The 13156-nt window shown below is 45.8% G+C and overlaps 1 protein-coding gene across 4 annotated transcripts in view; it reads left to right on the forward strand.

Annotated features, from left to right (window-relative positions):
- Positions 1–13156, forward strand: part of CCDC180 (coiled-coil domain containing 180) — a 50751-nt gene that overhangs the window by 20029 nt on the left and 17566 nt on the right. For 3 of the 4 annotated variants that reach the window (XM_031677323.2, XM_072959775.1, XM_072959774.1), the window contains 10 exons: positions 1013–1186; positions 2027–2142; positions 3244–3370; positions 3967–4006; positions 4135–4622; positions 5828–6039; positions 9394–9569; positions 11011–11191; positions 12139–12285; positions 12964–13108. In XM_031677323.2, the coding sequence (XP_031533183.1) occupies positions 1013–1186; positions 2027–2142; positions 3244–3370; positions 3967–4006; positions 4135–4622; positions 5828–6039; positions 9394–9569; positions 11011–11191; positions 12139–12285; positions 12964–13108 (1806 nt within the window). Of the gene's footprint in view, positions 1–1012; positions 1187–2026; positions 2143–3243; positions 3371–3966; positions 4007–4134; positions 4623–5827; positions 6040–9393; positions 9570–11010; positions 11246–12138; positions 12286–12963; positions 13109–13156 lie in introns of those variants that run through there. The other variant, XR_012072092.1, reaches the window with a different exon arrangement.

Consider the following 13156-nt stretch of genomic DNA (forward strand, 5'->3'; position numbering starts at 1 on the left):
CCCGGTCACGGCCGGCCCCTCTGGAACAGCACTCAGGCTCAGCCTGGCTCCCCAGCCACCCCGCTGTTGCCACCAGGACTCCAAGCGAACAGTCCCGGGCAGTGAGGACTTCCCGAGCCCTTGCTGAGTTTGGGTGCTGAAGGTCACGAGGAACAATAAGCCCCCATCCCAAGATACTTAGAGTCTCAAGCAGAGGGTCAGCAGACATTTTCTGTCAAGGGCCAGATAGTCAATATTTTAGGCTCTGTGTATTGTCAGGTTTCCGGCACAAATTCTTGCTCTGCTGTTGTCACACAAAAGCAGTCCTAGGCAATGCAGAAACGAATGGGGATGGCTGCATTTCAAGAAAACTTTGTTGACACTGAAATTTGAATTTCATATAATTTTTACATCATTACATATTTTATTTTGATTTTTTTCAGCCATTAAAAAAATGTAAAATCTGTGCTTAGCTCCCAAGGTTAAATAAAAAAGGCACAAGGCTACAATTAGCACAAAAGCCATAGTTTGCCAACCCCAGACCCCATGAGAGCATAAAACCCATATGAAAGGGGGAGAGGTGAGGATTTAACAGCAGGGTGTGGCGTGTGGCTCAGATGCTGAGTCAGGGAATTCCAGAGAAGGAAACGTACCCCAGGCCAAGGTGGGTGTGGCCCACCTGAGGGACCAGGCTCACGTCTGGGGTGGCTCCTTCTTCCTTCTTGGCCCCAAACTCTTCTTCCTGTCAGCGACTTCAGTGGACAGGGAACGGGTGTAGAAATGGGACTTCAGGTCAGTCAAAACAAGCGCATGGCCTTGGACAAAACAGAAATGCTGTCCTGGGGTGGGGTGGGGCATGAGCCAAGATGTGGCCCAGAAGACAACCTTGTGGGTAGTGCCCACGCAGTGATGGCCAGTCCCATGAGACTCAGGGCCTCCACAGGTCAGCGAGGGAGCCCCGCCAGCGGGCCCCTCCTGCTCACCCTGGGCTGGTGGGCACTTACGGCCCCTTCTCTGCGTTCTGCCACTGCAGAAATCCTTTGAGGCCGTGGCAAAGAAGGCAGAGTGGCAGAGCTCAAATCTCTTCAGCTACTTCCAGGAGGCTGTGCAGCTGTGGGAGGCACATCAGGGCATGCTGTTGATGCAGGAGCTGGAGCTCGAGAAGCGGATGGATCAGCAGAGGCGGAAGCACAGCCAGGAGAACCAGGTGGGACCCCCGCATCCAGGGCAGCCCCCACAGGGGATGAGTGAAGGGCCACACTCAGCTTGTCAGCGCCCAGTGGCGCTGCTCAGTGGCCTGTGAACTCAGCCAGCACTCAAATGTAAGAACAAAAGGACTTCAATCCCTACTTCCCACCATATTATACATACTATATTTTAACTTTTATATAAAAATTAACCCCAAGCATATCTTTGACTCAAGTGTAAAACCTCAAGCTATAAAACTTGAGCAGATGGGAGACTGAGGCTCACCTTGGTCATGGGACTGGATGGGAGGAGGGGAATTCTGCCTGAGTCAGGTCCAGGCCGTGCAATGGGTCCCAGATCCAGATGTGTCTGTGAGACAGACAGACTTGGAGGCATGGAGCATCTACCTCTGGCAGTCCTCCTGTCCCCACGGGACATGAGCTGGTCCCCACCTACCTGCCTTCACACCGTCTGGGGTGGAGGGGTACTCAGCATCTGACATCAAGTACAACAGATGAGGAGAGTGAGGACTAGGAGCCTCCGGAAGGTGGAGCGGGGGCCTGCCCTGGCGGGGTGGGTGGAGGAACCTGTCCTCGAGGAGTCCCATCTAAGCGAGGTCTCCAGGGATGTGAAGTAGACAGAGAAGAATATTCTAGGCAGAGAGAAGAGCTCAAAGGCTCAGAGCAGTGACAGTAAGGGTGTTGGCACATTCGGTGCCCCTTTTATAGAAAAGAGAGTCCTGGGCCTGCTCGGGGCACCTGGACCACAGCTCCAGGGACAGAGTCTCTGCAGGTCGCGTACAGTCTTTGAGCTCTGGTAACTCACATCTGCTTCCTCCTGTTTGGGGTGCGGCTGCCAGGCCCAGGAGGCTCACCTCGACAAGCTCTTGGACCAGCTGAGGCAGCAAAGCAATGAGAATACCCTGAAGTTTCACCTGGAAAAGGCCAAAGATCTTCTGAAGAATATGAAATACAGGTGGGCAGACCGGACCCTAAAACGCAGAAGGGGATGGCTTGGAATTCATATTCAAAGTCAGAGGCTGCCTGCTTAGGAGCCCAGGGGTGTGCCTAGCAAGCTCAAGATTAAAATGTTGTGTCCAACTTTGGAGAACATTTGCAGCTCTGCTCTCAGCCAACCCAAAAGCTTTCAGGGGGAATTTGATTGGAAAAGTCTATGGAGGGAGGTTACAAGGCCATGTAGTTTAAAGGTCAAGAGCATGGGTCCTCTCCCACTTTCTTAAATTTCAAAGCATACATGCTCTTTGTTAAAGAAAAAAAGTCAAGCAATGTAAACATATAGATAATTCCCCTCATTCCTACCCAACTCTTCCTTTTTAATGGACATAGACATTTGTATATGTTGTGTATGTGGAGATACATACATATATATGTATATATAATGCTTTTTAAAATAAAGGTTGCTAATTGTTCTATAACTGCAGATATATTTCGTTTTTAAATGAACGTGTAGCATTCATTGATATGGATGCTTCATACTGATTTAACCGTACTCAAGTTGATGAACTTTTTAAGATTGGTTCCAGCTTCTCAATATTAAAAACAAGTCCCTGTGATCTGCCTTGAACCTTGTGCTTTTGTACAACTAATTCCGTGAGGACAGTTCACAGAGATGAAACTTCACTGCCAATTGATTTCAGTACTTAGATTCAGAAGAATATTTTAAGGCAAATAAGTAACCCCCTGAACCTTGGTCTTCTTACCTAGGAAAGAGGTAAAAGTCTGGGCCTTGGCGCTTTGGAGGGTTTGATGGAATAATGTAGGTAAAGTTCAAGGACTGGGTTAGGACAGTGGATAGGAAACAGGAACCCATGTTACAACACGCAGAGAACTCATGTGTGTTTTCTAAACATTCTACAAAGAATATATGTTCTTTGTGAGATCAGAAAAATAGCAAAACAAACCAAGGACTATTATTGAAGCGAGGTGGCAGCTCTGTGTAGAACTAAATGCCAGATACTAGCCCACCTCCATGTGGTCCAGGACATGGCTCTTAGCTGAGGTGTCTCATGCCCAGCCAGCCCCACTTAGATGGTGGTCTCACCTACCAACCTCCCAGGTATGAGAGTTTCCATGGCCTCCTGATGAAGGAAGTGATGGAGTACCCAGCGGTCATACTGAAGGAACTCAACTCCTACAGCTCCGCCCTCAGCCAACACTTCTGCGTCCGTGAGATCTTTGAACAGGTATGGAAAGGGATACAGAAAAACCCAGCCACTCACCAAGAAGCAAAGGGGGGAAGATGACTTCTAGTTCTTATTTGACTCAATTTGAAAGGATCTCTAACCCGTGGGGAATTAGAATCTTTGTCAGGATACCAAGGAGTGCTGAAAGTGCGTCCTATAGAGATCATCTGTTTCTCAGATTTAAAGAGTTTGCAGGGCTCAGAATCCAGGCCTCAGAGCTCTCAGGAGGCTCCCAGGTCATGTAAATCCTGTTCATTCTGTGTGTTCACATCCAGCAATGGGTGCAGCAGATTCTCGCTCTTCTGTTTGCATACTTCAGTTTATACTTTGTTATTCTTTGCCCCAGATCACTATCAAAATGTGTCAGAACAAGATTTTATTCTGTGTGATGAAAGTTTTGCTAGCCTGCTTGGGGTTAAGGAAAACTGATTGGGAACACCCTGATTACCCCCATGAAATAAGAGGTCAAGGCCTGCACCAGATGTCAAGAGGGAGGGGCCGGTCCTTTTCCTTGAAAGGAAAGAGAGGCCCTCAGAAGTGGCACCCTGGAGGAAGGCAGCATTGCTCATTCAGTGTCCTGTGTTTTTTCCTTGTAGAACTTGAATGGGGAAGTCTTTTTCCAATTGAGGGAACCAGGTAACATTTTTACAAGTCAAGTCTGAGTCTCCCTGACTTCATTCTTGTGTATCTGGGGCCTGGGGAGGCCCAATCAGCCTGCACTGGTAACCTGTCTCTTCTTGTGCTTTGGGGTTGGTCATCAACAGAACCACATGCAAAGGACTTCCAGGAGAGAATGAGAAAACTGAGGAGAAAACAGAGAGCTAAAGCAGCCAGGAGCAAAGGTGAGGAGAGCGTAAGTAGGGGGACGAGTTCCCTGAGGCCAGCAGAAGAGACAGAAGAAGAAGATCAAGAAACTGAGTCCTCCACAACTCAAGACGCGGTAGTGAGACCACAGGAAAAGTCTGTCCTGAGTGAAGAGTTGGAGGAATCCAGGGAGGACTCTATTCTAGGATTAGAAGAAATGCAAGTTGAAAAAGACAGCTCCTTAAAACCAGCCCTGAGCCAGGAAAATGTGATGGTTCAAGAAGAAGAGAAAGAGGAGGAAGAGGAGCAAGAGGAGCAAGAGAAGAAGGAAAAGGTGGAGGAGAGAGAGGAGGAGGTGAATGAAGAGGAAGAGGAGCACGAGAAGGAGAAGGAGGAGGAAGAAGAAGAGGAGGAAAAGGAAGACCACGAAAGTTCACCTGTGGATGAGGTAGGCCAGCCATGGATTCACTCTCGGGTATGGAAAGTGTGCTCTGCTCACTCTGTGCATCCCTAATACAAGCTGGGGTCCCCAGTGGCCCAGGCTCCATTGAGGTTCATATGAGGAATTCCAAATGTATGCACACCTGTTATTTTTGTCCACAGGGATCCAATTCTGACTTACAGTATTGCTTTTAAAACTCACCCTCCTCACAACCCGTCTTGCAGCCTACTCTGAAGCCACCCCTCAACTTTCCTCATCCTTCCCTGGTCCTCTCTCTTTCCCAGCTCCTCTTTATTGTGTAGATCAACTTAGCCTCTCCATTCTCTCTCTCTTCCTGTTCTCTGGTTGTGTAACAAAATAGAGCCATATCCAGGTTAGCAGGCAGCTCTCCTTAGAGTGCAGGGAAGCGATCTCATATTTGTAAATCTTGTCCTCAGAACACATTCAAACTCACAGTATAGTAATTATGGCATTGCAAAAGACTTTTTCTTTATTTCTGTGAAAGAATTGGCATTTAGACCTCTTTTTGAACAGGGACCCCAAACTCAAACGCCCACAGGCATGTAATAGAAAAGAGGGCTGGACACCAAGTGTAAAATAGTGACAAGTGGTGGAGATTATTGTCTTAGTCCTGTCAGGCTGCTGTAACAGAATACCATAGACCGGGTGGCTTATAAACATTCTTTATCACAGTTCTGGAGGCTGGGAACTCAAGCACACTGGCAGCTTCAGTGTGCTTCTTGGTCCGTAAACAGCTGCCTTTTTGCTGTGTCCTTTACATGGTGGAAGGGGCAAGAGCTCTTTGCAGTCTTTTTTATAAGGGCACTAACCCCATTTATGAGGAAGGGCTCTGCCCACATGATCTAATGACCTTCCAGAGCCCACCTCCAAATACCAACACATTGGGGATACGAATTTTGGAGGGACACCAATATTCAGTCTATGACAACTTTGTAGCCATTGTTCAGTTCCAGCTAATGATGCCATGTGGGAATGTAGGCTCAGAATTGTCAGATTTTCTGATTTTTAAGAGAAATCAGAAACCCAGATCACTAGGTAGAATTTCCCAATTTTAAAAGCACTGTCTGGGAAAAAAAAATATAGGCAAGATTTGGCCCACAGTTTTACAACCTCTGATGTCAAGAAACCTGTGATGGGGATCACCAAGCCTGTTTGATCATGTCAAGTCTAAAGTCCTATTTTCTGCCTAGGTCAAAGCCCAGGAAGAGAGTCTACAGGACATGGAGTCCTTCACAACCTCCAGTGGGAATACTTACTTTGTCTTCCTACCCCTGGAACAAGAAGACAGTAGCAAGAGACCCCATTCCACCCTTTCTGCCATTCTCTTCAGTGACGCTTCCAGTGCCGAGGCCCTAGGACAAGCAGTCATTCCGCCCAGACTAGTTTTAGAAATTAAGAAACAGTAAGTAAAAACCCCTTTTATTCTCATTCTCTTTGGGTTTTATTAACAAGGTGAAATATTATAACGAAAGATTGGACTGGTTTCAGCTGGAAAAGGAAACGTAAGTAACTGAGGCTAGAGATGAGACACACAATAAAAAGTAGCAAATGCCCAGGAATTTTTTGCAGTCACAGACATCCTCTGTGAGAGTGAGCCTTCTGCCTATCCCAGGACGCCTTGCTGGCCTGGGCCTTTTACATAAGAAATAATGTTTTCCCTACAAGGTATTTCTGGGTTCTCCCTTCTGGCATGTCTATAGTATTAGAGTTCTTTTTCTTTTCTTTTTTTAAGTATATAGATATAGACCATAGATATGAATATATCAGTATGGTATTTTGCTCTTATTATGTAACACATTTAGTGCAGAAAATTAGAAAATTTAAAAAAAGGGCAGTGAAGAATATAGAATAATTTTACCACTGAGCATTTAGCTATGCTACCCTAACGTGCAAGTTTCTGGGCCTTCACGTTTGAATTTGGAACAAATGTGGAAATTTGCATTTGGCTTTCGGATGATAGCATTTGCATTGCCATCCTGACACTACAATATCATAGCTAGGATTGATCAGCTAGAGATCACCTGGTTAGTCTACCTCCCATGTTTACACATGGACAGGTGACCAGAGTCAGGGAGCAGAAGCAGTAAGGTCAGGCCTTGGGACTCTGTTCTCCTTCACTTCAGTGTCATCTCACCTTGGAAATGTCTCCTGCTTTGAACCTCATCCTTCTCCTTCCTCTATCACAGGCCCTCACCATTGACCATGGGATGAAGAAAAGCAAGGACCAACACCAGAGCTAATATTTGTTGAAAGGGTTTAATACTCTCAATAACTATGAGAGGGGTGCTATAATTAGCCCATTTTACAGACGAAGAAACTGAAGCTCAGAGTTAATAAGTTGGACAAGATCTCTGAGATAGGAAGTGATTAAATTCAGGATATGAATTTAGACCCTGTAATGTCAGAGTCTTGAACCAAAAGCCATCTAGCCTTGGGACTAACCCCCAAAAATGGTTCTATGTTCAGCCAGTTGCATTTGCATATTGAAGAATAGCATACATACCAAAAAAGTATGGAAATCTTGAGTATATATAGCTCAAAGAATTGTCCAAAGGAAATACACCCAGTAATCAGTACCCACAAGAAAGAGAGCACGACCAACCATCCAGGAACCCTCGTAACATACCCGTCACAAGTCACTGCCCTCTCTTCCCCAAGGGTGACAAATATTCTAACTTCTGAATTAGTTTTGCTTGTTTTATTTGTTTTGGGGTTGTTTTTAACATTTTTTATTGATTTATAATCATGCTTGTTTTTGAACTTTATTTAAATGGAATCATATTGGATATATTATTTTATGTCAGGCTTCTTTCATTGTGTTTGTAAGATTCATATATATTTTTGAGTGTGCCTATAGCTCATTTTTACTTCTGTATAATATTCTATTGTAAAAAAAAGATGACCCATTTTACGTATCCATTTTACAACTGATGCACATTTGGGTTGTTTCCCATTTGGGGCCATACCAGCAATGCCGCTCTGAACATTCTTGTACAAGTCTTTTGGTGAACATGTGCATATATGTTAGATATATAACTAAGAGTGGAATTGTTGAGACATTGACTTATATGTGCGTCCATCTTGAGGAGATACAACTAAGAGATACTACCAAAGAGCTTTTTTAAATGGTTTTGTTTTTAACAATTTACAGCAGCGTATGAGAGTTCCAGTTGCTCCACATCCTCACCAACACTTGGTATTGTCAATGGTTTTTGGTTTTGATTTTAGCCATTCTGGTATGTGTATAGTGGTGTTTCATTGTGGTTTTAATTTGCATTTTCCTGATGAGTAATGATGTTGGGCATCTTGTCATATACTTGTTAACCATTTAGGAATTTTTTTAAGGAAATGCCTAGTCAATCTTTTGCCCATTTTTTTCTGGTATCTTTTTTCTTTTAGTTTATGGAAGTTAGTTATCTATCTTAGATATGATTTTTTTGTCAGTTAAATACATGGCAAATGTTCATCCTCTCTTTGTGCTTGCCTTTTTTACTTTCTGAAAGTTAACTTTTGATGAACAGAAATCCTTAGTTTTAATAAGGTCCTAGTCGTCAATTTTTTCATTAGGTTTAGTGTACTTTCTGTCTTATCTAAGAAATCTTTGCTTGCCCCAAGGTCATGAAAATATTCTGTGTTATCTACTACAAATGTTATAAACTTTCATAGTTGGGTGTATAATTCAAGTGGAATTGGTTTTGTTTATGTGTGAGGTAGGAGTCAGATTCATTTCTTTCACATATGGATAACCAGTTAACTCCAGGCCATTTGGGAAGACTCTCCTCTCTCCACGGCTCTGCTGAGCCTCTTCTGTTTCTGTAAGTGGCTATCCTTGTGTCACCATGTCCCCTGATTGATTACCATAGCTTTACACTAAGTCTTACTGTCTAGTTGTGTAAAGCCCTCCAACCTTGATGTTCTCCAAGATTGTCTTGACTATCCTTGGCCCTTTGTATTTCTATGTAAGTTTGAAATCAGCTCATCAGTTCCCATAAGAAGATAAACATCTGCTGAACTTTTAATGGTTATTGTATTGAATCTATAGACACATTTGGGGAGAACTGACATCTTAACAATACATAGCCAGGAAAATCACTGTACATTTTTAACAGGACAAAATAATAAACTGGGAAGAATATTTGTAACTCACATCTCAGTCAAAGGACTTCATGTTCTCAATATGTAAATATGTATAAGGAGCACCTAGAAAGTAATAAGGAAAAAAAGAGCTGCACACTAGATTAATGGGCAAAAGATATTAATGGGTAGTACACAGAAAAAGAAATTTAATTGCCTTAAGCACATGAAAATGTGCTCAGTCTCAGTCATAATATGACAAAATTATGAAATTCAAGAGTTTGACAGTACATTCTGATGCTACAGAGAAAAAGGAACTATTATTTATTGTTGATGGGAGTTCAGGTTGCCTTGTGACAGAAGCAGTTTGGCCGTATCTACCAGATTCGCAAATGTATTTTAGGCTTTGATTCAACAATTCCCTCTCAGGGAATTTATCCATAGAAATTATGCTACGCTTGACGTATGTACAGGGTTATTCATTGCAGCCTTCTTTGTAAGAACAAACCATTGGAAACCACCCAGTATCCCCCAGCAGGGTGTCTGGTTAAATGAATGATAGTCCAATGTAGTGGGGAATAAAATAAGAAAGAAGGAGTGGAAAATGGAAGCACTTTATGTATCAGTATGGAAAGGTCTCTCCATGATCGCCGTTGCTGACCCTCACACTTCTCTTCCTCAGGCTTCGAACTGGCTTCTTTGAACACTTAGAAAAGTGGTTTGACCAATGTGCTGTCAACACCCGTGTCATCGTGGCCACCAAGATTGATGAGCTGGATTCAGAACTGGAGCTGCGTTTGCACCTGCACCAGCCAAGAGCCCAGCAGATTGAAAAGGACATCCACAACGTCAGAGCAGGTACCCCAGGCCCCTGGTGTCTGTGCCACTGCGGCTCTGTGTTCATTAGCTGTCCCGGTTTGCACCCGCATGACACTTAGCATGTTGTCATCACACGTTGGAAGATGGTATTCAGAATCCTCACTTATGATTTCTTTTTTTATTAAAGAAGGTGTTAGATGAGGAAATGAGGAGTAATTGTCCTGTTTTAACTTTGTGGATCCCAGATCTGCTCACATACTTGTCAGACATACACCTGCATGGCTTATACTCTAGCGGCAAGCCTGTAGTTCAGGAATTAGAGCTAGCAGATTCAACCTCTCTAGCTGTGTGACTCTGGGCAGGTTACCTGACCTCTCTGATCCCTTCTTAACCTGTAGGGCATGTTGTACAGTGAGGAATCACATGCCTCTGGTACAAACCAGAGTCTCCAAAAGTGGTAGCCATTATTTTCAGCTTATAATTTTTAACACTGAAAGACATTTCTGCCATTTCTCTTTAAGGCAGTGGCCTCCAACAGTTTGGGAGAACACACTTTTAGTTGGTGTCTTCAATGACCCTTTGTCAGGTTTTGGCTCAAGTCACATTTCAAGCTTCATTATAGACCCTGAGAGCTCACAGACCCCACACAATGCCGGCCAACCTCCTATTGCCTGGAGCAGTGAGAGAGCATGGACTCAGATAACCGGTCCAGAGGCCCAATGCTTGTGGCTTTGGGAGACCTGCTTGACTTTTGGAACCTCATTGTCCTCATCTGAAAAATGTGTGCATTAAATAGAAATACAAACAAAGATGTTCCTGAAGGCCAGTTTTCTTCCCCTTTCCTTGCTCCTGATGTGAAAACTGAGGCCAGAGAAGCAAAACCTCAGAATTTATTTTTGGCAGAACTGAGACCCAGGCAGCAGGGGAGTCAGGTAAGATGATCTGGGGCTCTCTGCTAGCTCTAAAGGCCTATGATGGACTTCTTGAAGCCAAATCCTTTTTACTCCACCTTCAAAGTCCGTTGTAATTCAGGTTCACTGGAAATGAGTAGCCACAGATTTAAAGGGACAAACCGTGACTGCCCAGCTTTGTGCTGATTGTTTCCTCCCAGACCCTCTCGCCGGATCCCTGCCCTGCCAACACCCTCCACCCATCCCACCTGCTCCGGGGATGAGAGATGCTCTCTGTCTCCCAGGCTTTGTTCCCTTCTGCTGCAGGCAGGGCATCTCCACCAGCAGGGACCTCCCTGCTCACAGGTGGCCAGAGCCTCCTCTCCCAGTTAAAGACCTCTGGGCCATCTCAGAATGGCCTCCCTGAGATCTGCGTGCATTCCCAGGCCAACCCCTGGTGAGGGCAGCGGGGACAGGATAAGAGACCTTGGCCCGAATGATCCCTGCTCTGCAGCTGGCCCGGGAGAGGCACATCACTGTCCGGGAAAGCTTTGTCCCAGAGGGCCTCAGCTCCCCTCGTCCTTTTTCAGCTGAGCTCTTGCTTCATCAAGAGCGACTGGACACCCACTGTGCGGGAGTGATGGAGATGCTGAGGAAGGAGACGGTGATGTTCTGCCAGTTCCAAGAAGAGCAGAACACGAGGAGCAAAAACTTCCGCCGCAAGATTCATGACATGGAGCACATCTTCTTGAACGCCACAAAGAGCCAGAAGTAAGGGCCCTGGGAGTCTCCACCCTGGCCTCGTGGCCCTAGAATCCCAGCCAGGTAGCCGTTCTCAAAGGAGTGACCCCCTACCCATCCCCACCCACTGCCGGGGATAAAAGAAGAGTCAGGTGTTCCAGGCCCCCAGCAACGTTCTCCTTTCAGTTCACCCCTTCACAAGAGTAAGGGTCCAACTGTACAAAGCATCTGGCCAGGGCCTGGGTGCTGGGGATGGGGAAGCAGCCAGAGAGAGAAAAGGGTGCATGCAATCAGAATGTAGGGGTGCAAACGATGTGCCCTGAAGTGTTCATGGTGGGAGAGATCACTTCTATCAGGGGAAATCAGCAAGAGCTTCCAGAAAGAGGCCCTGGGACAAGGGATGAGGGGAGATGGGGAGGGGGCAGAATTCTCCCATCAGAGGAGAAGCACTGGCCCAGCCTTAGGTGGGGATGTGCTCAGGGCAGAGCAAGAGGTTCCAGGGAAGCTTTTCAGGGATTTGAGGTGGAGGCTCTCGTGTGCCCAGGGAGGCCTCTTTTCATGTGAGGAGCTTTCCGGGTGTCTGTACAGTGCTCAGGTATACAAGAGGCAGCCCGTTAGGAGGGACTTGGGTGTAAGGAAACTTGCAGGCACTCTTCCAGGAATGGGGCATAGGAGTCACGTTGCTAGGAGTTAGAAAGAGAGTGTGTGCTGGAAGGAGGACGCAGATCCAGTGGGACCTGGGGGTTCTTTTACCAATTTCGTGTCAGGGGCCAGCCAGAGGAGAGGGGTACCCTCTGATCAGCACCCTGAGAGTTCCACACGGTGTCCTGCACATGCTGGCATTGGAAGCTTCCTCCTGATGCCTCTTTTTCTACCTGGAGGAGACAGGCAGTGGCTCTGGTGGCCCCACAGCCGGGCCTCCCAGATTGCCTGCCGTCCGCACCCAGGTAACCCCCCTGCGCTCCCATATCCTGCAGGCTTATCTCACTCAGCAGCACCCTGCACCGGGAGCTGCTCAGCTACGTTGACGTCATCCAGTTGTCCCTGCGCAGCTTCCGCCAGTATCTGGAGGAGAGCCTGGGCAAGCTTCGCTTCAGCAACATTGAGTTTATCAAGCACTGCAGGTGGGAGTCAGCATCTGGGGCCTCTGTGGGCCACTGGGCTTCCTCTGTTGAGAGGTGGCCATGGTCCTGTTTGCCCCTTCATTCTTTAATTGTGATAAAATATTCATAACATAAAATTGTTCATTTTAACCATTTTAGGGGTTAAGTTCAGTGGCATTAAGTCCATTCACATTATTGTGCTACCATCACTGCCATCCATCTCCGAAACTTTTCATCTTCACAAACTGAAATTATATGAACATTAACTTAAACACTAACTGCCCGTTTCACCCTCCTCCAGCCCCTGGGAACCACCATTCTGTTTTTGGTCTCTATGAATCTGACTCCTCTAGGGACCGCCTATAGGTGAAATCACACAATATTCGTTTTTTTGACTGTCTGGCCTTTTCACTTAGCATAATGTCTTCGATTCTCATCTGTCTCATAGCATGTGTCAGAATCTCCTTTCTTTTTAGAGCTGAATTATATTCCATTGTGTAGACATAGCACATTTTATTTATCCATTCATCCCTTGAAGGACATTTGGGTGATTTCCCTGCTTCTTTCCTTCGACTCCCTGCATTTATTTTTCCACGGTCTTGTACTTCTAATCTAAAGCCTTGCCAATCACAGTGTTTGGACTGGGTCGAAAGTTTCAGGTCTGATCAGTGGCTTTTGTTTCTCCCAAATTATTTTCAGGTTGTTTTCAGAGGGAGGCAACTTTTCTTCTGAGGAAATCAACTCACTGTGTCATCGACTGGAGAAGGAAGCTGCCCGGATAGAGTTTGTTGAAAGTTTAATCATGATCAACATGGAGAAGATGGAGAGCGAATACCTGGACCAGGTGTGTGGACCCTGCCCCGACCTCCAGCCGGGCTCCCAGGATGCCTGG

The sequence above is a fragment of the Vicugna pacos genome, chromosome 4, assembly GCF_048564905.1.
Source record: "Vicugna pacos chromosome 4, VicPac4, whole genome shotgun sequence".
NCBI classification, from domain to species: domain Eukaryota; kingdom Metazoa; phylum Chordata; class Mammalia; order Artiodactyla; family Camelidae; genus Vicugna; species Vicugna pacos.